Raw genomic sequence first — 23,185 nt, 5'->3', positions numbered from 1 at the left:
CGTGTCTAAAGCTATAATTGCCACTCCTAAACTGCTTCAGCGGCAATATGCTTGCGGCAGAAGCCCGAACACAGCAGAAATGCGTCTGGATTAAGGAGGGGTGGGGGGAGTCCATATCAACAAAAGCGTTCCTCGGTCATTGCTTTAAGACAGGAACAACGGCTGGAAAGACCTTGTCCTGATCCAAGGGACAGGCACAGTGTGTGGGCCCCACGCCCCCCCACGAAAGGAGACAAATGCAGGGTCTGCTGGCACGTGGTGGGTAAAACTGTATTCATACATTGATAGATGTCCCCTCAGCATGCATATGATTCCCATATATCCTTGTATCATCCTGCTGATTCCGGGGGCTTTCCACATATCTGAGGCTAAATACGGCACTACTGCGGACCATAGGCAACGATAATCCCCATTATAAATAACTGCCAATACGAACGTGCCCGCGAGGTAATGCTATATGAATAAGACATGTCCTATATTTTCAACCCGTGCATAGACATGGTTTATGAGACACGGCCCACAATGTGAAATTCAATCAGAGCGGGTGTCTCTCAGCCTTGACTTAATATAAAAGAGAGCGGACCCCCGGAACAACTGCAGTCATCCTCTGCAGAGTGAACCACAAAAAAGGCGGGAAAAAAGGCGAAAAAATGTTAATAGCCCACCCTCGACTGAAGAATAGCCCTCATCCAAAGACCAACACTTTGCAATTAGTCTAATTAATGTGAAACAATGAACCGCGTGGCCACATATCAAATTAATTGTTCTCCCCATCGAAGGGGAGAGCGCGGGCCTCGGCTTGTAAAGGGCGACTAATTTCTGGAGATGATTGGAGTTGTCACGTTGCTGTGGGCCAATTACCTCCTGACTCTGGTCACGACCGGTAGAAGAGATAATTAGCATGCATTTAGAAGGCCTGCTTACTGCCCATATTCTAATTAGCCATGCGTTGCCATAATGTGGAAGCGGCAGAGGATTCGGTTCCGGGGGAACTTCGAAGATTTGCGCAAGACAACAAGCCCCCCCCCCAACTGAACATAATGGGTACTTAGGCTAGTAAGTTTAAATAAAATGCTTCCCAAGTTGTCCCTAAGCTCATCCCCACCAGCTTATGGGAACCACTTTCCAGAGTCCTATAAACTGCCTCCCTTTCCGCCGTGGCAGCAGCAAATCCATCATTAATCCTCTCAATTAATTTATTCTAGTGGGCTTGTCCCAAGGTTTAGCCCTGTGGTTTAATATACAGCTTTGTCGATGAGCTGCTACTGAAATAAGAGACTGTCGCGGCTCGGCGAGGGGCTCGAAACTACGTCCATCGGCCCAAAATGCAGTTTTTTTTTTTACATTTATATTCCCCCTTTCTCCAGGTTATTGTCTTGTACGGGCTGGGGCGGGGGATCTGTGTCTCTGTGTTCAAGCACACAGCAGTCAAGCAGCTGGCCCTCCAGAGGGGATTTTTCGGCTGTGACTATCTTCAGCGCCTTCATAATGACTTTTTATACTGTTAATTAATTCAATTTGACACCGCCGAGACAGCACACATAGAGCAGCAGTGGAGTCAAAGTGGGCCGAGGGCTGGCCGTATGTGGGACCGCGTGCCTGTGTTCGTCAGGGAGGCCTTTGTAGGCTTTTGTTTAAATCGGGGGGCTGACAAAGACAAGGGGAAGTATTGTGGCTGGAGTCGGGATGATGGACAGCTTTTTGGCTCTAAGCATGCGGCTCAGCGCAAAGACACCGGAGTCCTCGGCGGCAGCTTTCTGCCAATCTTGGTTAAACTGACTGATCTTCGGTTAACCATCGGCAGAACCTTTCTCCCCCCCTTTCTCTTAGTGGGACAACAATCCTGACTCTGCCCGTCAATCTGTCAAAGAGCCGCTCCCCTCTGCTCTCAGCACCGTCACTTCTAATGAGAACAAACCCTGCATACCAGCATGCCGAGCAGAACACTACCAGACAAAACCTCAGTTAGTCATTTTTGTAAATGTTTATTCCTTTAAATACTTATTTTTCTACATGAGGCCTGTCCACCTGGGTGTAGGGTGTGGGAGAAATGCATCATAATATAGCTGACAATAGAAAAAAATATTATTTTCATTCTTAGCTCCTTAGAGAATATTTGCTCATTTATTATTTACTGAGTCCAATTTCAGATGTAATTCAACAGATCAGTAAAACACAACATTTTCACATTTCATTTACAAAGCATCTGTGCAGTTGCCACAGTGCTGGATTTTAGCAGCTACTTCACTTATAATAATCCCAATACATCCCAAGGATCTCCATAGATATGATCTATCTATTAAATTCAACATTTGCAATGTGTTGTAAATGTATTTTCCAAAATTATACACAGGTTTAGTTGAATGCAATATGCTTAATTAAAGCTTAGAATACTATCTGTGTGCTCTGGTTTTCAGATCAGTTCATTTATCTTGTTTTTTTAATTAGGTGAACTGCATTTAATGTAACTAGCTTCTTAAATATATCTGTCTTAACTAATCTGCATTAATACACTTTCAGAAAACTGTACTTCTTGTACTTTGCCTCCTTGTATATCTCTTGGCATTAAATTGAATATAAAATGTTGATTATCTGCAGAAGAACAGGGATTAACAGGAAGAGGTATTACCCATAATGAGAGGCATACAATGGTGCATCCCAGTGTGAGCTCACTGCCATGCGTCCCATGCCCAGTCCTCCAGAAGGGGACATGCTACAGCAAGTGTGTGATCAAACAGTGACTCGTTGTGCCTGAACGTGGTGGATGGACCTTAAACGGCAGCATGGGCGCAGCCGGGCTGGGCTGGGGGGCGGTAGAGATATTGAGGGTGGTGGAGATGGAGGAGCTGCAGAGTTGTGGGTGACAGGGACGGCAGGAGCCGGTGCGCTCAGAAGAGCTGCCTAACAAGGTGCTGTGCGCCGAGGCCCAGGGGATCCTCTTTTCTCGTACCCTCAAGATTAGATGGCGGCAGTCAGGCAGGACATGGAGAAACGGAAAAGAGCGTGATGAGGGACGGGGGTCCTAAGAACATGCCGGTCCATTGTCAGCCCCCCCCCCCCTCTCTCTCCTCCCCTTTTCGCTTCTTACCGCAGCCCCTCTCACATTCTTCATGTCACAACAAATTGGCCAAGCCTCAGATCTCCCTCTCCTGGCTTACCTCTGCGAAGATGGAAATACAGGAAACAAAGTGGAGGCTAGGACGCGAGGAAACCTGCATCACAGAAATAAAAGAAAGAGTGACGAGCAAGAGAAAGAGGGAGAAGAGGGGAAGCGGAGCGAGGGAGACGCGGATTAAGGCGAAATAAGGCCAGGCGAGAGGGAATGAGAGTGTGTAAGAGCCGAGTTGGGGGTGGGCTGCCTCGCTTCAGCTCAGTTCACATGAGAGCGCTGAGACGGGGGGCTGTGGGAGTGAGACCGGCGTTGCCAGCAGCCCATGGACGCCACACTGCCTCTCACTGCTGGGAACCCTGCTGTCTGTCGGACAGCTTCCTCATCCACGCCATAAGATCTCTTCATTTACTCCTGCTGCTGCATGGACCAGCACTCAGCCACCCACACCACCACTCGCCTTAAACCACACTTCAGTTGACGGCTGCAAAATCTAACTTGAAAAAAGCTTGTCTTAGTCCCACCACAGGAAATATTTTGCAATTTACAGTAATTGCCTGGCTCAAATGTTGAAGTAGTTCATGGCACAAAAACAAAGCAGGGTGCGCTGAATTGAACTTACTGCCTGTTGCAGTTCCAATATAGAGCTCTCCGAAAAAACTGGGAATCCCCAGCAAATGCATATCACTTTCATGAAGTGACATTTGAATGCTACTTGAATGCTTTTCTCCCTCCTTCTTCCATTGCATGTATTTGTGAAATATGCTTTTTTTCAAATTGGGAGTTTTTATTTTATTTTTCAATTGTCTACTGGGACTAAGAGAAACATGGGATTAATAGAAACATGACTGGTGGCTATATCCTATTTATCAATGTTTTAGGTAGAGAGCTCAATGTCCATAGTGACAAATGTCCATAGAAGGGTTGAATACATCCTCCTGTGGTCAGCCATGGTAAAGTTTGTCCAAATGTTATCCGCAACTGAAGGGATTTTGCCAGTGTAGTGTTTTTTGTTAATGAAAATGGCCAAACTGTCCCTTTAATGTGCAGCGGCAGTGGTAAAATCCTACAGACCGTACACAATCAATTTCAGTGAAACGCAACCTATCAATGCTGACGCCCGAAGTCAATGTCTTTGAAAGTGCTGTGCTCGTTCCCAGCGAGACAGAGAGGGGGACGGAGTTAGGAGGACTCTTCTCTGACCTTAATTTTTCCTTTGGTCGCTTTTTTCCTCACAGCCATTAGGCTCCGATTTCGCTCACCTTACATAGGAAGATGCTGCCCTTGAGGAACACACGGAGTCCTTAAGCAAATGCAGCGGGGCAGGTGGGCGAGGGCTTTAAACAGATCAGGGACAGTCCTTCACTGAGTAGATGAACGGCGTGCATCTGCATACGCTCAAGTCCCTTTCCCCAATTACAGTGGGACCACAAACTAAAAAACAAGCAGCGGCATGGCATGGTTACCGCACTTCCTGCCAAGCAATTCATCATCTTTCACGAGGAGATGCTTCTGCTGTTTTGACAGGACGGTTTTAATGTAATGGTTTTGGGTCACTATTTCCTGTGAAATCCAGCAATTGCATTCTGCAACTTTTATGCTTTTTTTCATAGATGGGTCAAATAAAAAAATGAAATAAAGTTTGTGAACAAGTTTCGATTTTGGCTTGGAAAGCAGTAAAAAAACTTAAGAGATAAGAGGAAGAAAGGATAAAGGGGAAGAGTGGAATTATTGTTAATTAGTCAATTTATAATGCATGACATGAAATTTGATGATGTTTAGGACATGTTACAAAAAAAGCATGTTAGCATGCTAATGTCAACAATGCTAACGAGGTGGAGCCATGATGTGTCATGTAAAATTTGGTGATGTTTGAGCCATGTAATTTTTCTTATTTGGAAGACTGAAAATGTGACCATTGTTGGCATTAATAGATTGATGGAGGGAAGAACAGGAGGAGTGGAGGATAGGGGATGAGTGGAGGTTAAATGTGGTTGAATTGGTTACATTGGATGAATGGGTGAAATGTGTGGTGGTTGTGAATGCTGAAAGTGTGACTGCTGTTGCTATGTAAAATGCATTGGGTGAATGAGAGGACAGGGAGATGAAAAGGAAGGGTGGAGGATAGCAGATGACTGGATGGAGGTTAAATGTGGTTGAATTGGTTACATTGGTTGAACAGGTAAAATATGCTGTGGTTGGAAGGCTAAAAGTGTGACTTTTTAATCTGTAAAATGCATAAGAGAGAATGGGAGAATGGAGTGATAAAAAGTGAGGAGTGGTGGTGAAATAGTGAAAGGGAAAATTAAGCTGGTGTACCAAGCTTCATGTCAATATGCTGAAATGTGAGGAGCTGAGGACAGGTTAAAAGTCCCATTTTAAGTGACTGGGGAAAATAGGGATGAAAAAAAGGTGTTTGTTGCTCTGTAAAATGAATTGGCTTCAATGGGACAATGGAGGAAAGAAAAGGAGGAGTGGAGGATAGAGGATGAGTAAAGGAAGTTAAAGATGGTTGAATTGGTTACAGTGGTGTAATAGGTTAAATATATGGTGGATGGAAGGTTGAAAGTGTCACCATAGTTGCTTTGTAAAATAATAAATGAATGCATTTAGCCTGGCTGTCTTTAATTTACTTCCTGTGTGTCCGGAAATGTGACATGTGACACACACATGATTTAGATTACACATCTTTTCACGTGGCTGCAGAGGTTCTCAAACATGGAAGCACAGTGTTTTTAAATGCATCTAGTGAATCAGACCTCAGGCAGAAACTTCAAAAGCAAGCTGTTGCTGAGCAGAAAAGTTGTTTTAATTCAATTTGAGTCTCTATTCCCTCTTGTCTCAGTCATAGGTTTTAAAAATGCAAGGTTTATTCAAAATAATTTTTTAAATCAATTGAAAAATATATTATCAGAAGTGATGCTTAATAATTTAACATAATAATTTAACATCTGACAGAGGCGTGTCTGAATCCTGAAATATTTTCTGGCCGATAACCTGACCCCAACTTTTTTTATTTCTTCAAAACATTTTTTTCTTGTTAATTGCACGTCTGCATACACACCCCAGGGCCAAATCCTCCCATGCTTTCCAGGGATGAGGTAAGGAGACTTCCTTTATAACCTTTTGAGATCACAGTGTAGACAATGAAGTCCCCAAGTCTCTCTTACAGAAAGACATCAAATTCCAGCTTCAGGCCTCCATGGGTCCCCAGTAACACTTCATCCACATGCATTACTCTTAAAAAACACACCACAAATTAACCGGCGTCCGAGGGAGGTGGCAGGGGGCTCCCGTAATCCCGCCGGCTCAAGTGTCAGTCGCACATCCACCCTGGCAGCGGCCGTCACAGGCTCCATCAGTGTCGGTCACAAAAAAAAAAAACACATTTCCTCTGAATCGCCGAGGAACGGGGGAGATCAGCAGAATGGACAGAAATAATAGAATATTCATCCCTCTAATCCATATTCAATTCTCCTGCATCTCCCTATTTTTTCTCGTCCACCCCCTCCCCCCGCCACCCTTTTCTTCTCTCTCCCGTGATGCATATGAAGTTTGCTATGCTTGCATGTCGGATTTTAAATGAGTTGTCTCCTCTTTCCGCCTATTTTCTGTTAAATACACACGCGGCTTTCTGCCCCGCTGCACCTGCTATGACAGGCCAAGTGTCTCTTCAGCTGGATGTGAGATGGACTCACGTCACAAGAAAAAAAAAAAAACAGTACGGAGACAGTTGTCACGTCCGTGCCCTGAGCAGCAATAGGGAATTAACATTTCACTCAAATGGAGAAATCAAACAGACAATGCAGCATGTCAATCATAACAGATCACGCCGTTATAGCTGGGCTCATCTGCTTGCCTTTCAGATAGAGAAGAATCCTAACATCACACTTTACCTCACAAATGCAAAAGTGCAAAGCACTGTAAACTTTTTAAACTGCTGACATTAAAGCCATTACCAAATTCAGACCAATTTTGAGCAGTATTTTTTTTTAATGTATTTTGGTACACCTTAAAAAATGGTGATTGTAAGGTGGTCACCTTTAATCTATGATAATCACCTTTTGAGTTCTGAGCTGTGATTTAGAATGCACTTACAAGTGTGATCAAATGCTCCTCACTCCAGATCCAGCAAGCTGGTATTTATCACATGACCTCATTACTGATCTAATTAATAGGGATTGTGGTAAGAAATTAACATTAGGCCGGAGACAACCATATCAACAGTCTAATGTTATTCGAGGGTTTGGGATTTAGCATAATGCATGAGACGTGAAATTTCTAATCTAATCCAACCTAATCTAATCTAATGTAATCTAACCTAATCCAATCCACAGAAATCGTCTGACGTACACGCCAAATATGTACGTTCAATCTGTTTTGCATAATAACTTTTTTAAAAACGCCATATCTTAAACATTAATAGGCAGGCATGAAGTGTCACATTACTGTCCTTTAGACAAAGCCTTGTTTTCCTGTAGTTTATGGTGAGACCATCACCCTCCCTTCTCTCTCTCTCCCTCTCCCCCTCTCTCCGTCCATCTATCTATTTCTATATCGCGCTCAGATTAAGAGATAAATGAATAAAACCATTACGCCAGTGAGCGAGCCAGCCCTTCAAGCACACAGTGACAAATATGGATACATTTCAGGACCACTGAAGCCACCAAGGAATAATTTTGTAGATTTCATCAAGAGTTCTAATTATGTTCCTGTCAAGTCCAGAATGCAGCAATCCATAACTGGGGAGCTCTTATAGACGATGGGGCGCACAGCCGTAATTTATGCCCATAGAGGAAGCTCGGGCGCCTTTTGTATTCCGGCGTGTGTGACGGTGCTCAGAAGAAAGCCGGGGCTTTAAATGAGCTGAGGAAATGGCGAAACGGCGAGGTGGGGTCATGGGAGCTGAGGTTGGCCATGTTTATGGCATGCGAGGTCTGGAATCACAGCTCATTATGTGTGTGTGCAACAGAGTATGAGGAAAATGCACAGGTCTGCTGTTAAAACGCATGGTACAAAATATTCAGCACTAAATATATATTTAAGGTATATAGAACTTTGCCGTGTTGTAACAGTGTTGTTACATAACATCAGTTCAAAAGGTGTGAGTTCTGCAGGGCACAATAAATAAATGTCAAATAAGTTTTTTTTTGTTTTATAGGAATAATATGAGGGTTTTTTTTGTGTCTACTATTTCCCTGTAGATAATGTGTGGCTATGCCAGGACAGCAGAACAGAGACAAAGGGGTCTGTAGAAGTGATGCTCAGTGAATGTGTGTGTTTGGGGGAGGTGGGACACTCTGACAGCCCCTCGGCACATGAGCTATTATTTGGGGTGAGTGCTGGCCAACAGCAAGACCCTCTCTGCTTGGAGAAGGAGGGAGGAGAGAAATAGAAGACAGCTTAGCTGCTGAAACTCACCAATGTGGTGAGACTGGGGTGTGCTCTTGTGCATGGATGGTGTGTGTTTGTGTGTGCGTGTGTGTCTGCGTGTAAGAAAGAGGCGGAGAGAGGACAGAGAAAGCAAGGGGAGGGCTCAGGACTCCTCAAGGTCTGTCTTTCCAGTTTCCCAACTTCACCTAATGAGATTTGTGTTGATTAATGGTGTCAATTAGACAGTAAAGAATGAAGAGGGAGTGGGCGTTATTGTCCGTCTGATGCTGGCGCCGATAGTTATTTTAAACGCACCGACACTCAGCAAATGCTGAAGGGGAGTAACTTTTCCTCTCCACATGTCCATCACACCACTTTAAAACCTGTTTACAGGGCAAGCAAAGGGAAATCAAGACCCGCTTTATACAACATGACACGGATAATAACAGCGATTCGCCTGTGTGTGTCTATCTCTATGGATGGGTGTCAGGGGTCACATGGTATTTTGGCATGTCAAGGTGTGTGTGTGTGTGTGTAGGTGTGCGTGTGTGGGATTGAGCAGCATGTTGAAAAAGCCCATCCATTTCTCCGGTGATGACACTTCCTGTACCAGGGGACCCCATTAGTGGAAAGGGGCAGAGCCGCACGCCTAACCCCTCCACTTCGCCCTCAAAAGCAGGTGTCGGGATTTACCCAGCACCCCACGATGGATGAGGTTCCATTCAGCCAGAGACTTCGGGGCCTGTCATAAATCTGAGTGGGCCCTAATGTGCGGCCCTGAGTCCCCGGCCTTTTCCGGCACCTTCCACTAACCTCAGCTCACAAGAGTCCAATCACACCCAGGAAGGTGAGGTTAGCATAGTGCTCCTTTAAGAATAGTTTAAGAAATAAATCTGCTTGTTAAAGAGTGTGGAGAACAAGCAGAGTGGTGAGATTTTTTTTTGTAGGTGGGGGTGGGAGGCTGCAGCGCTCTTCTCCTACCCCCCGTGGTTTAACCCCGCCGACATTGACTGCTGAGCCCTTCCCCACAGAGCGTCTCCCGCATGGGTTCCGTGGGGGGGCCTGCGGAGGGGGTCCGAGGCGGGAAGTCCGTTGTTTTGATATTCTAAATTGAAGCGCAGACAGAATTTATGACCTCTCTGTCTCTCCAGACAATTCGCAAATTTAATAAAGAAAAGGCGAACGTGCACCGTACACGTGGTGCGCCCAGACGGGATGCGCTGATTGAATTGGACCATTTGTCAGGACAGAAATATTGCAGATGGGGTGATTCTGTCTGCGCAAAAAGCCTACGGGCTTCCACTCAGGCCGAAGGGCCTCGCAGTGCGCCGGGATTTTTCACCTGGATGACATCATGTTCCGCGCAGGGCATCGTGCATTCACTCGTTTATTTATTTACCCGCCGTCTGTTCGCTTGAATAGTGGCTGTCAGCTCCGGCCCCGCGTAAGTGCAAGACGCTGATTGTGTTCATTTTAATAAACAGAAACCGCCGTGCCACGCCGCAGAAGCGTTTGGGTGGAGGCAGGTGGTGGTGGTGGGGGCAGTGCGAGGTGAGCCCTCGTTTTCCCGCCTCCCCGCTCCCCCCTCCGCGTTCACTCAAGCACAACTAAGCCTGAGCAGGGGCACAATGAGAGCGTTTACAGTCATCATTTCTTTTCACACTCGGTGATGGTCTTATAAGGTGCGGGGTTCACGGCACTCGTCCGAGAGGGTCCCTTTCCCGACTGGCCTGTCCTAAAAACCTGCTGTTGAGTAGCGGGATGAGTAATCACGCAGTTCTGATGCATAAATGCAGAATATCAATATAAAAAAAGCAACAGATGCCACAATTTCTACGTACCTCAGGTAACACTTTGTAGAAACACTTCCTTGTGAGCACATTAGCTTATATTTGTTGTGTGCTTAACACATTTTGATGCCTAAGCGTCTTTGGTGTCATTTGCATTATTTATGTTACATTATTACGTTTATCTTTGAGGTTTTATGTACAGCTGTATAGCTGCAAAACAAGTTGCCCTTGAAATGCTAAAAAAAAAAGAAAAAAAAAAGCAAACTGTATAATGAAAGTGAGTAAATTATCCACGGTGCAACTGTAATGTACATATCAGTTCACAAAGCAACATTATTAATAACGTTACTTGTCATTGATGCGAGTTAAAAGTAAAAGCGGGTACCCTATGTGAATATACATCAAGAATTAACATGGCTGCAAGATTTCCACGCCGAGGAGGGACGCACTTACCCACATTGGGGGTCAGAGCGTGCGCCCCACCTCCTCCATCGGCCCTCCTGGGTTATCAGGTACAAAGTCAGTCTTACATAATCTGGGCGCCGCAACTCCGATCACACTTTGATGATCCAATTAAAGGGAGGATCCTCAACAATCAGGCGGGAGGCGCGGCCGCTAACAGACACTGAGGCGGTAACATCAATTTCTTAAGTGCTTTTAAAGGATTAGAGATGTGAGGCCTCGCCTGAGGATGCGAACACCTAGGCAGCTCCTCCACGACACATCTCGCCACATTACGGTAATTGGGTGCCTGGCTAACTGATGTGATGGTGCGAGGAATTTTTTTTTAGACTTTCCACATGGGGGGTGGGAAAGAAAACTCATTCCCTATCTCAATCCCGTTTAAAATCCGGTTTTACTGTCATTATTTGAAATGACGTCTGCTATGTAGACAGCGTTTGAAGGATAAGCAGGTAGAACCGATCGACCCTCTGACATTCTTGAGAATCCGCAGATTATAAATGTAACTTACATTTACTATGAAATCAGACTTTTGATCAAATTGGAATTTGGAATTTATAACAAATTCATAATAAAAAATATTAAATATATACATTTATAATTTTATAAATGTATAAACAACCGAGAACACATTCTATTGTCACTTTGATGCTTCACCGTTTCAGTGATGAACAGGATTTAAAGTTCTTGTTTAACAATACACTGTCCAAACACTGTCATGGATGCTTTTATCCTGTTATTAGTATTAAGTTATAACTATTACCCTGACAACTGACTGCATTCGATTGAGTAGATTTTTTCCTCATGACAAAGTTCTTTTCAATATTATGAAAATATGTGACTTTCTATCTATCTTCTTTCGTCCAACAATTTCTTAAGTTTGACACAAGCACTAGCCACTTCCTTGGAGTTTATCTGCTGAGTGTGTCAAAGAACGTCCCAGATGCAGAACTAACGCAGGTGAGGAACATTGATGGTGCAGTTATTCTGTAAAGACACACACACACACACACACACACACACACAATCCAGGGACGAATTCCTGGCCTCCAGCTGTACATGCTGACCGTCAGAGTTGCAATAACATTCTGAGATGTTCAAGTCAAAACTGTTTATCTAAACTGTGCAGTGGTGGAATTGCAATACACCACAGTTGGTGAGCTCAAAAAATAAAAAATTAAAGAGAGAGAAGTCAAGACTGTGTATATTATGTTTGCCTCTAATCTTTCGCTAATCGCTCCAGCCAATAACGTCCAGACACCTGACTCCACCGGCCATATCTTATTGCCGCTGTAACACGGTGCACATGCACCACAAAAGGAACCTGTTTCAAAGGGTGAAACATGTCTATCAGCGTGTATTTAACCAGTGTGATTAGGATATGACGACCCCGCACCCCTGCACAGGGTACTTCATATCAAATCAGCAAATACCACTAACTTTAATTCTAAAAGCACATTATCATCAATAAACCATTTGGGGTGGGGTGGGGGTGGGGAAGGGGGCTAATATTTATGCTTCTTCAAAGAATTTCCATGGCTTTTAGCTTTAATTATCAGCGGATCTCTTGCACACAAAGACGGATAACAAAGGCTACGCTTTCTGCATTGTTGTGCGGCAGCAATTAGAATAAAAAGCCCAAGGCCTCTCTGGCTGCGGAGAAGGTAAGAAGTCAGCTTTTGCGTCGGCTAGCCCATGACCAGTTGCACATTTTTTAATTGAGGTCCCGTTGCCCTGGGCGCTATTTTTGTGGTGAGAGAATCTACTTGGAATTAAATCAGGATGGTGTGCTGCCCAACAGTACTCGTGGCCCAACAAAAAGCGTTGACACTCGATGTGTGGTGTCGAGGTGACGCTGTAATTTATAAGCCACATGTTTTCAACCATATTCATTGTTCACATGAAATAAGTCAGGTTTTTTTATACCTTAATTCATTTGATACAATGTGGAGTATAAAATAATGTAATAATACTGATAAGCACAATTATCCCCCATAATAACTATAGAATGAGTGACAGATATAATCTACAAATGATAAATGCTGATAAATGCTGTAAATGTATAACAGTAACAGTCCCAAACTAAGATATGCATCAAACTGGAGAAGAGACATTGCAAATCATTTTAAATTCATTTAAAATAGTAGTTTTTAGTCAGCATCGCAATAGAATAAAAAATATTGGTTACACATATGAAGGTTCATATAATGTAATCTACATTTATTTGGCCAGCCCCACCAAAAACCTCTTGATCCAATAGTGAGTGCATATATAAGACTTTAAATCAAAATAATGATGATTGGGGGGGGTCAAATTTCATTATATTCAAAGCAAAAGTGATCATTAAGCAGGTGTCTAGGACAGTAAAACTTTCATTTACAGCTATTAACGGTGCTTGTGAACAGAAAAAAAAACACTTATAAATTCTAAGTCCAGGATTCAGCATCTCATGAACATTAAAATGAATTTTGTCAGGTGTGCTCATGTTTGCGTGTTGCCATGGCAAATGCATTTTAACGGCCGCCATTAGAATAGAGGACAGCTACAGTCAAAATGAAAAATCTCTTATTTTGTGTCTCAAAGTATGGCAACTTCCAAATGACTGTGCCAAAACAAATCAAGGCAAAAACATTTTGCGCCGCCCCAGGCGCTGCACGTTCTTGGGGCATAAAAGTGAAACTAAACAGACCTTTGAAACAACCTCTCCTGGGAAATGCATGAAGGCAAAAAAAAAAAGAAAATACTTTAGATTTTTAAACGCTGCAATTATTGACGAGAACCGTAATGCCTTTATTTCTCTGATCGGGAGAGGAGAAGTGAGGGAAGAGAAAAAAAAGAAGAAGAAAAAAAGAAACACCGAGCCGATCCCTGGAGATGTCAGCAGCTGTCAGGTCTTTTAACAGCTGCAATGAGGTGGTTTACAGCGGGGCATTCGCCAGTCTCCCAAGACCCAGTTAAGAAGCCTTTTTAAACCGCCTCAAAAAACGCACACACTCATACATTAATCAAGTCGCGCCACGCTCACACACACTCACAGCAATACATCAATTACCGTGCTTTTTAAACAAATTCCGCCTTCGCCAAAGACACCTTATTAGGACCTGGGCTAAAAGAGTCTGTTGTATTTCTTTTTATTTTTTTATTTTTTAACTAAAAGACTATTCACTATGGCCGCTGCTATTGTCTAGTGGCTGCACAAACAAATTCCAGGCTGCATTACAATTAACAAGGAGACAAGGAGAGAGAGAGAGAGAGAGAGAGAGACGGGGAGAGAGAGAGAGCGGGAAGAAATCATTGTAACGACTTCCAGCTTGCTAATTTCACAAGCTAATAATAAAAAAGGACATTGCTATGCAAGAACTGCCCCCCTTCTTCCACAGCACGCTCAGCTCACCAGAGGGCGGCTGCCATTGTTCACATGAAAGACAATTAGACCCAGGAACATCAAACCCAAAAATGACAATCTGCTAACCAGCCCAGGGTATTGAAGGCATTCTCCTCTCCATTTTCTGGACTGATAGACAACAATCCTCCAAAGGCCCCTCTTTTCAGAGCGGGGGAAGGAAGAAAAAAAAAAAAAAAGAAGAAGAAGCAAAGCTAGTGAAAAATGCCCCTACTCACTGATTTATGCATCTCTATTCAGAATTTATTAACCTGACTGGTGCCAATTGAAGCTGCGCCACTTTTATAGCCCCGAGCTTCAGATTCCTGACACGTCTGAGGGAATGCACCAATAATGGCGGTCACGTATTTCCATATAAAAAAATGGGGAAGAATAAGGACGGCATGGCTGTAGGGAGTTGCTAGAATGGCTGTGGGAAAGACGTTGTGAATATGCGTATGATTCTTTGTCTGTGTATGTGTTACAGTTGGCCACAGATTGCAGGACTGCTGTCCGCCGCCATAGCTTCTTCTCGCGTGTCGGCCATTCGGGTTTCAACCTCCGGGGTTAGGTTACCAGACCTTTAGCTCAGCCCAAACCACACTCCTGGCTTTCTTCCCCTCCAGAACACCTCACAAGACTCCAGCTCAAACAGGACTCCGAATGTCGCCCCATTTCCAATTTGACGGTCACAACCACCTTTTGCAAAGTCTCAAGAAATAATATACAAAGTGAGAGATATTCAAGTGAGAGAAGTAAAAGACACCCGGTGCCTTCAGAGTTAACGTTCCCCAGAATGTTCCCCAACCAGGTCCCAGACAGGAACGTTGGAGGGCCAGGAATAGAGCGGATCGATAGATTTGACTGAAAGTATGCACATTCTCCAGGGTGGAGATCATTGTGTTTCTGAGTGGCGGTGAGATACGATCCTTGGCCACTGTGAATGGACTGGAAACTGGATGCCAACGAAGGGAGCTGCGAGCGCTAGGCTAATGTGATGAGGTAATGTGGCAAAGAATAGAAATGTGGGTGGGGGGGAGAAAAAAAACTTGATGGCATGCCTTAAAATACATCCTCTTAATCCCAGCTCCCACCAACACAGGGACAGACATTTGTTATCTCTCAACCTGCAGGTTAATCTACAGCAAAACTAATCTACTCTAACCTGTGTCATATTCTCATTGTTGAAGTTTCATTGCAAAATAGAGGCATGCGGAAAGGCTGAGACCCCCCAAAAAGATACATATACGTAGTTGCTGTGACCTTTGACCTTAGAGGTTAAACAAATGCCAGCACAAATGATTCTTCAACGCTGTTCTTTGCACCAATGATGTGTAGTTTATATGTCACAGAACAAAATAGAAACACTGTGCCAATGGTTTACTGTCATATTAATCATTAATCAAAAAATGCATTGTGTTCTCAGATTCTAAAGGAAACTGAAACAATTTTCTTGCCCAACCGACCAACGTAATCATGTAGGAAGTGAACAGGACTCTGCAGATTATCGACATGCAGACAGCCCCCCTCCGGACTCCAAGGGACACATGAGGCTGATGTTACGGGCCAGAAGTGATGACTTATTCATCCACTTCCGGTGGGCTCTCAGGCCGTACGGCCCTAAAGCTGGCTGTGAGGGGCTGGTAGGGGGGGACCCGGGTGGAAACACGTATTGATCAGCGGGGGCAGTCAATGCCCATCAGGAAACAGAACAGGCCATTAGAGTCGCAGTCAATGGGCTGGCCTTTAGCAGAGGCTGCGAGACACATCGGAGAGAATATAATCCCCCTCTAAGTGCCGCTGTGATACTGCAGTGCACTTTCTCAAGCGGTTCCCATAGCATCGAGTCAGGGCTTTTGCGCGGCAACAGGAGGACGGAGGAAATGAAAGGAATAAGGGGCAGCGCTGCCGCATCAGAGCTTATCGCTTTGCTATCACCATTAATCACTGCTGTACTAACTAACTGCGCCGTGTCGCCCTATGTAAAGGATATACGACAACACGACACCAGCGCGTTACATCTGTTTCACTCTTGCACTGGTATAAATCAATTGCACTGAATTGCACAGTGCTTGGGGGGGGCTATGAACATTTGGCAGTTTATTAGCAGAGAATATTTAAGACCTGAGCACTTTTTTATTTTGGCAGTTGCTTCAGGGTTGAATTTAGCATTCGGAGCAGCTGTTTGGTCAGCTAATGTGAAGTTAAATCTCAATTTCAGGAACTAAATCTAAAGCAATCTTAAATTAGACAGAAATCTTCAATTAAGAGGGAACATTTTCGATGATTTTGATGAATTACTATTTTACAATTAAAATGAAATGTAAAAATAAAATCAAAATAAATGAATAATCTCACATTAGACCACACGGTCGGGATTAGCCAGGGGAGAGCCCAGTGGTCAGCTGGTGCAGAGCGGCACGCATGCTAATTAGCGATGAGCCGAGGAATGAGCTTGCATTAGTAATGCGACTAATCAATGGGAAAATCACTGAACAAACTCCTATGCAGCCATTTATTTTTAGTCACTTGTAGCCTTCGTTGCGAAGCTCTCATTAGCAGCCTTGTCTTGGAGGACTGCTGCATGGCGCAGGAAAACAACATGGACACACTGGATCACAAACAAATCCAATTATTGCCAGGGCCTGGCAATAATTCCGTAGCACCTAAAGGCACACACGGCTAAATAATGCCCACTTACCGCTGTACACAAGGCAAGACACATATAAGATGTTCTGTATGTCTCAATCTTTCCTATTACAGTGTGAAAGTTTGAATAATATAATGCAATCTCGCTCGCTCTCTCTCCAACCCCCTCCTGTCCTTATCAGCCGTCCTTTTGGGAATTGTGGCGATTAAGAAAGTAAACTTGGCTTTACTTATCGTTCCATGCTCAGGAAGCACTGTAAGGACCGGGAGGAGGGGAGGTGAAATTATTCTGTTGCAAACGCTGAACTTTGAGACCTTAACGTTGTTGGGCGCTGTCGGGCTGCAGATCCCCCACGTCCCCAAACCGCCGAGGACTAAAAAAGAGATCATGTACTGTAAACTGGGATTTGGTTTCCAATGCAATTTCTCCCACTCCTTCCCAATTTCACAGATTGCGGTGAGAGAGGAATGAGTACACGGGAAAGAGGCGTAATCCTGTGGAGGCTGGAACTACAGCGAAAATGCTATAATACGCTATTAAATGTTTAATCCCGGCTGGGGGTACGGGGTCGTTCTCTCTGGAAGATATAGTGAGAAATTCCTCGTCCTTTTTTAGAAGAAAAATGAACACTGAGCAGACAGCAATGGAAAAAACTATAACAAAACCAAAAATAGAGTCTCTTGCATCGCTGTCTAGCTTTATCTGACTAAATAAGACAAACACACACAATAAAAAATGTTCACGTAGACTAATAGGAGCTATGAATAAGAGCGCAGCCAGTCGAAAGACATCGGCGATGAATACACAACGACTATGTTGTGAAGAGGCGGGTATGAAACAGAAAAGACAAAAAAAGGGGGCCGTGTGAGCAGCTCTAGAGAGAAGAGGGAGGGAAGAAGGGAAAGAGGGAGAGAGGTTGAGTTACTTAGGAAGGAAAATAAAGCCCCCCCTCCAGCACGCAGCCCCCTCACTGGTGATTAATCAGCCAGCACGCAGCCTGATGCACATTAACCAGATAATTAATAATTTCTTAGGGGATGCCAGCTTGGCAAGTGTTTTATCAACCTGCACAAGGAAGAGTGGAGGTGCTGGGTTCTGAAGGGGGGGGCCACCATGGCTGGGCAGGCTGAATGGAGGGTGTGTGGTGGGGGGCTGCGGGAGAACCCTGGGATCATCATTATCATCTGGCATGAATATTCATTAGGATTTGAACCCACAACCCACTGGTAATGAGTCCGGAGCGTGGCATTCTAATCCTCACCCAGGAGCGCCACCGCCGCTTCACCTGCACTCCAATGTCAGCGCAGGGGCAAACGCACAACCGCCTCACTCACTTACTCTCCCAGCATGCACTGCTGCTTCTCCTACCCAACATGCCCCACGTCCACACAAGTACTATTTCACACACACAGCATTCATTTAAAACGAAATTAATCACATTGCATGCCAATGATTAGAGGTATAGTATCATCACTGACTGGTATTGTTGACGATAGAATTATAATTACAAAAAATTTTTTTTTCCTGTGCAGAATGTAGGGGTTTGTCTGGGTAAATTGAAGAACTACACTGTAGTGAAAATCCACTGAGACTCTGGAAAAACTGGAGTGCCAGACATGAACACATTCATGCTCCAGTCATTCCTGATGAGTGTATCCCATCAGAGCAGAGCAGCTTTCCCAAGTTCAGACGTCACAGCCTCTCAGGACTCACACTTCCACCCCCACATCGCCAAGGCACCACGATGTTGTGCCTCCATCCACTTCCATCCAAGTCCAAGCTGACGCTCTATTAGCTCAAAATCCAATTTTTCATGATTTGCTTTAGAACATAGCAACACCCTGACAGTAAATATTGAACGAAAAAAAAACACAAGAGCGATCTACTCTGTTGGTAGCGGTGGAGCCGGATGCTGGGGTACCTGCTCTCGTTCTCAGACACCCTCAGAAGAAAACATCAAAAGGCTCTCAGGAAAATTGAGAGTGACAGCGACTCCATTTGTATTCACCATGACATTACAGATCTAAACTGTAGTCTTAAGTCTTTTCTAACCGTTTGTCAGGGGAGGCTGATTGTTCTCTGCTTTCAGATCTCAGTTTTAAGGCTCCTGACTTTCTGCATACTTCACGTTAACTTTGATGGATCGTTTTGCCGCGCGCTGCTGTGCAAACATGAGCAGGCGCTGGTGCGAAAAACCAAAACCCAATACGAAATATTCATAGCCAACAAGTACTTTCAGTCTGGTAAACACCTTGCTGGCACCGTTGTCCTTTCCACACTACAGCATTGAGTGTTCAGGAAAATTATTGGTGGTTCTTTCTTTGACAAAACCACAGCTATTCAAAGAGAAGCGGTAAATATGTAAAAGTATTAAAAAGCCAGTAACGACAGGGAAACCTGAGCACAGCTTGGTTTTGGGCGGAGCCAAACTCTGAGTGGAAGTATTCTAGAAGATTGCAAGCCATACTCACACATGTCATGTCCTCTTAGAATTGCAGACATTACTAAAGGATAATTCATAACCAAAGACCACTATATTAACTGTATATATTTTTGAACACTTACAAATGGTTACTTACATTCCTGAAATCTGAGCCAGTGATAATATATAACCACATCCTGTATAGTGCTTATCATATATCATATATATGCACCAAGATGACGTTTTGCATTGTCATAGTTAATCATAGGTTCTCAATAATTGTTATCACTTGTCAGATGATGTGTTCGCATGGGCTGTAATTATTAACATGTTCAATTTATTAGTGTAGTGCCTTAACACTGATTAAAACGCTGTAACCCATGGCTTCCCGTAACTTATTGCTTAAGCAAACGTCAGCCAATACCAATGTGTTTGCCAATGCATCATGCAACTCTGCACAGCATATAGCAAATGCACAGTCTGGTATAATCTTCAGTGTTTTCCCATATTTTATTTTGCCAAATAACACTCATGCACAATGAATTTGTTCTGCAAACTTGAACACCATGATGGACGTCTACAGGGACGCGCTAAAAACAAGCGACCATATGAGGCTGCTGTGTTTCAGGTTGACAATAATTCTGCTGCATTTGTTTGAGCATGTTCAAAAACATGAAAACACACACACACAAACACACACACTCACACACACAAACCAATTAATCAGATCCCATGGCTATCTCTCTTCTCTTCAACATCACTGGCAGCCTGGCGCTTTCAGCCCGCCAGGGTTATGAGTATGCTGAACACAAAACCGTCCCTTTGAAGTTCAACCCAACATTATATAGGGTGTCACTGTTTATTACAGATAACTAATACTCTAAGTCTTTATTTACTTCTATTTATTGGCATTTTATTGAGGGGGTCACCAGAGAGCGGCTGGTCGGCTTGTCTGCCCGGCTCTTTAATCACCGTTAGTAGGTAAAATCGTCTGTGACAACTAATCCAAAAAGCAGATTATATTTATTTTGGCTACAGTGGCTGGTAATTCGTTAAAATCAACAAAGCCTTTTCATTAGCCCCCTGCTGTTGTCCTCAAAACAGACATTCTGTTGGTCCCAAAGCACTGAGCAATGCACACGTGGTTCTGACAACAGAATGCAGAGTGAGAGAGAGAGAGAGAATGGGGAGGGCATGGACTAAAGAGATGCAAAAGAGGGGTGGGGGACAAGAAAACAAGGGAATAAATAGCGAGGGAGAGATACAGCGAGAGCAATGGGAGGGGACGGAGGCAGAAAGGGAAAAGAAAAGGCGAGGGGAGGAGAGGTGCAGCCCAGACAGTGGCCTTTTCTGTTTATCCCTCTGTGTTTCACGCTAACTTCCCCAGACGGCACACTTACCACTCTAACTTCCTCGGTGCTCAGAGGCTCCGACTGCACCATGACGGCCAACACTGAACATTAAGCTTTAATTCCTGTCTCTCCCTCTCTCCCCCCCCCCCTCTCTCTCCGCTGTGTGGTGCAGCAGCTGCACGGCCACTCCTGGGCCCTGCATGTCAGTTTTTTAGAAAGCCTCCTGCTTATGTCATTAAGGGCTCATTAAGGAGCCACCTTGCTGTCAGATGCAATGGGCCTCAGCACCCGACACAGGGAGTGACCAACCATTTTTGGCTTATGCCGCCGGCCGCGACTGCGGCGAGAGGAGACGTTATGCCATACCGGGCTTCTTTAAAATCACAGACACCGGTGCCAGTACTGGTGTTACCAGCCCCGTGTTGACTGAAGTGGAATAAAGATCCAACCTGAGCACTGGCATGCAGAAATATACTGGTTTACCGTAGCATTAGTCTATGAATACATACTGGTCCTTGATGGAGGAACCTAAACTAAACGGACTAGCAGGGGTGTGACGAAGCCATTTGCTACAGTGGTTATACAGAAGTGTGTCATTGCCATACAAATGACACGAAAAGCTCTGAAGGGATAATTACACAACAGACACACAATAATGTATGGTCACTAACTGGGGTAAGAATTGCGGATTTCACAATAATATCAGTCCTGCTATACTCAATTTATTCCTGGACAGATTGAACATTGAACAATTTGACAGCTGATATTTTTAATAAATTACTGCATTTTTTTTGTGTTTCATTATAAGTATTTTATCATCACTGCTGTTTTGACGAGAATTTTCTTCAGTTCCCATCACCATCATTTACTCAGTTGATTTTTTGCCTCATCACAAATTCATGCATAGATTTTACACAAGACATACATGCAAAACATCATATATTTACGAACATATACACACTTTGTTTTAACCAAGGTGAAGACTTAATGTTATACATACTGACAATATATGTATTGTAAATAATTAAGAACCCTTAATATCTAACTTAATCCAACAATTAGACAAATATTGTATATATTCCTTTCACTTTACAAAATTATAACCACACACATCCTCCTGCACTCTCTTGCCCCCACCACGTCTCTCTCTACGCATGGAGCGTGTGTCCGTGCCCTAATTTGTCCAGCATGTCTGTGGGGCAGCCCATCCCCTCCCCTTGCCTGTGCTCCAGTGCGTGGCGGCGCTGACCGGCTGATTAGAGATGGGAGAGAGAAGCATTAGCAGCCGAACGCTGTCCTCCGTCCTGCCTGAATGGCCATAGCCGGACTGCCGCTCCCCCCTGACATTCCATCATATCCTCACGCTGCAGCCACACACCTCTCCGGCAGCCCTGGCTGGCCTACATACCGCCTTTCAAGCCAAGTCAGTTTTGGGCGAGTTTCTTATTATTTCTAACTACTGTATGTAACACCTTCCTCAGCCCCCCTGCATCGTCGTCGTATCATGAGATTCTTTTAAGGAAGAGGGACCCCGGGGCTCAGAGTGCGGGCTTCCAGAGCGTGATGAAACCAGCAGAGTGAGTTAATTCCTCCTCTGTGGGTGTGACGGAGCGAATCATGCACTCGTGGTGAGACACCAAGAACACAAATAAAAAAACACTACCGGCTCTGTTGTGCCAGGCTGTGCTGTGCTTAAGAGCCAAATGGCTTAACTTAAATGCTCCTTGTCCCAGATTCTCCAGTCTCAGCCACTCTACTAGAGGAATAGGTGCTATTCTTCTGAAATATCTTCCTTCAGCTGGTGTACAACTGGGCTGAGATCTACTGATGGGAGGTCATCAGATATTGTGATTCTTTTCTTAACGTGCCCTCGTGCCCAGGCAATTGGGACCAGCTTTGAAACCAAAATGCCCCACATAATCATCCGTCTCTCTATCATGAAACACCCATATGCATATTTGTTAACACATGGAATAATGAGCAAACCTGAAAAGGTTAGCAGACATGTGGACACGTAAGATGCTCTGAGCTTCGGTGCGATGTCGAGTGCTCCTGTAAGCTCTGTAAACATTCCAGGGCACTTGACTTTTCAAGAGACTCTAACCAGAGGCAGCAAGTCTCTTGCACTGATGTAAGTGTGTCAGCGTCCACAAGTGGTTCCTCCGAGCCATCAGCGTTTCCACCCACCGAGGCTCTGCAGACGGCTCGGTTAAACAGCTTCAAACTGCAGCCTTTAGCCAATCAGCCAGGGACCCAAAGTAGGGCTGTGCGAGCGTGGCTGCACCGAGGGCTGGAGGACACTAATTGGTTGCTTGGGTCAAAGGGGTCTAGGCCGAGGGAGAGAGAGCACCGGGGTTGACAGAGCCTTCTAAAAGCTAATCTGGTCAGGTTGGTGGGTGTAGCATAGTGTCTGCAAGTGGGTGGGGGTGGATTTTTTTAATGGACTCACACCGTACTGGGGGAGGAGATCGGGTTGGAAAATGAAATAAATAAACAGAATGGTGGAACAGTCACCTAAGCCACTGATGCTACCTATTTTGTGTCCATTAGTGTTGCTTGGGACTAGGGGAGAGCACTCCCACACCGCAGTTCTTCTATCACACGAAAGGTTATCCCTCCACGTTGATCATTTTATATTTCATTCT

General features: G+C 44.5%; 1 protein-coding gene across 5 annotated transcripts in view; it reads right to left on the bottom strand.

Annotated features, from left to right (window-relative positions):
* The window catches only part of esrrga (estrogen-related receptor gamma a), a 137,471-nt gene that overhangs the window by 83,542 nt on the left and 30,744 nt on the right, over positions 1–23,185 (bottom strand). The window contains exon 1 of one of the 5 annotated variants that reach the window (XM_028971146.1): positions 2,630–2,708. The exons of the other annotated variants lie outside the window; for them this stretch is intronic. Within the exon in view, the coding sequence (XP_028826979.1) occupies positions 2,630–2,688 (59 nt within the window). The 5' untranslated portion in view covers positions 2,689–2,708. Of the gene's footprint in view, positions 1–2,629; positions 2,709–23,185 lie in introns of those variants that run through there. 5 annotated transcript variants of the gene reach the window in all.

Source organism: Denticeps clupeoides, chromosome 1 (assembly GCF_900700375.1).
Source record: "Denticeps clupeoides chromosome 1, fDenClu1.1, whole genome shotgun sequence".
In the NCBI taxonomy this organism is placed as follows: Eukaryota; Metazoa; Chordata; class Actinopteri; order Clupeiformes; family Denticipitidae; genus Denticeps; species Denticeps clupeoides.
The sequence above is the reverse complement of the archived record's forward strand: the minus strand, read 5'-3'. Positions and strand labels throughout refer to the sequence as shown.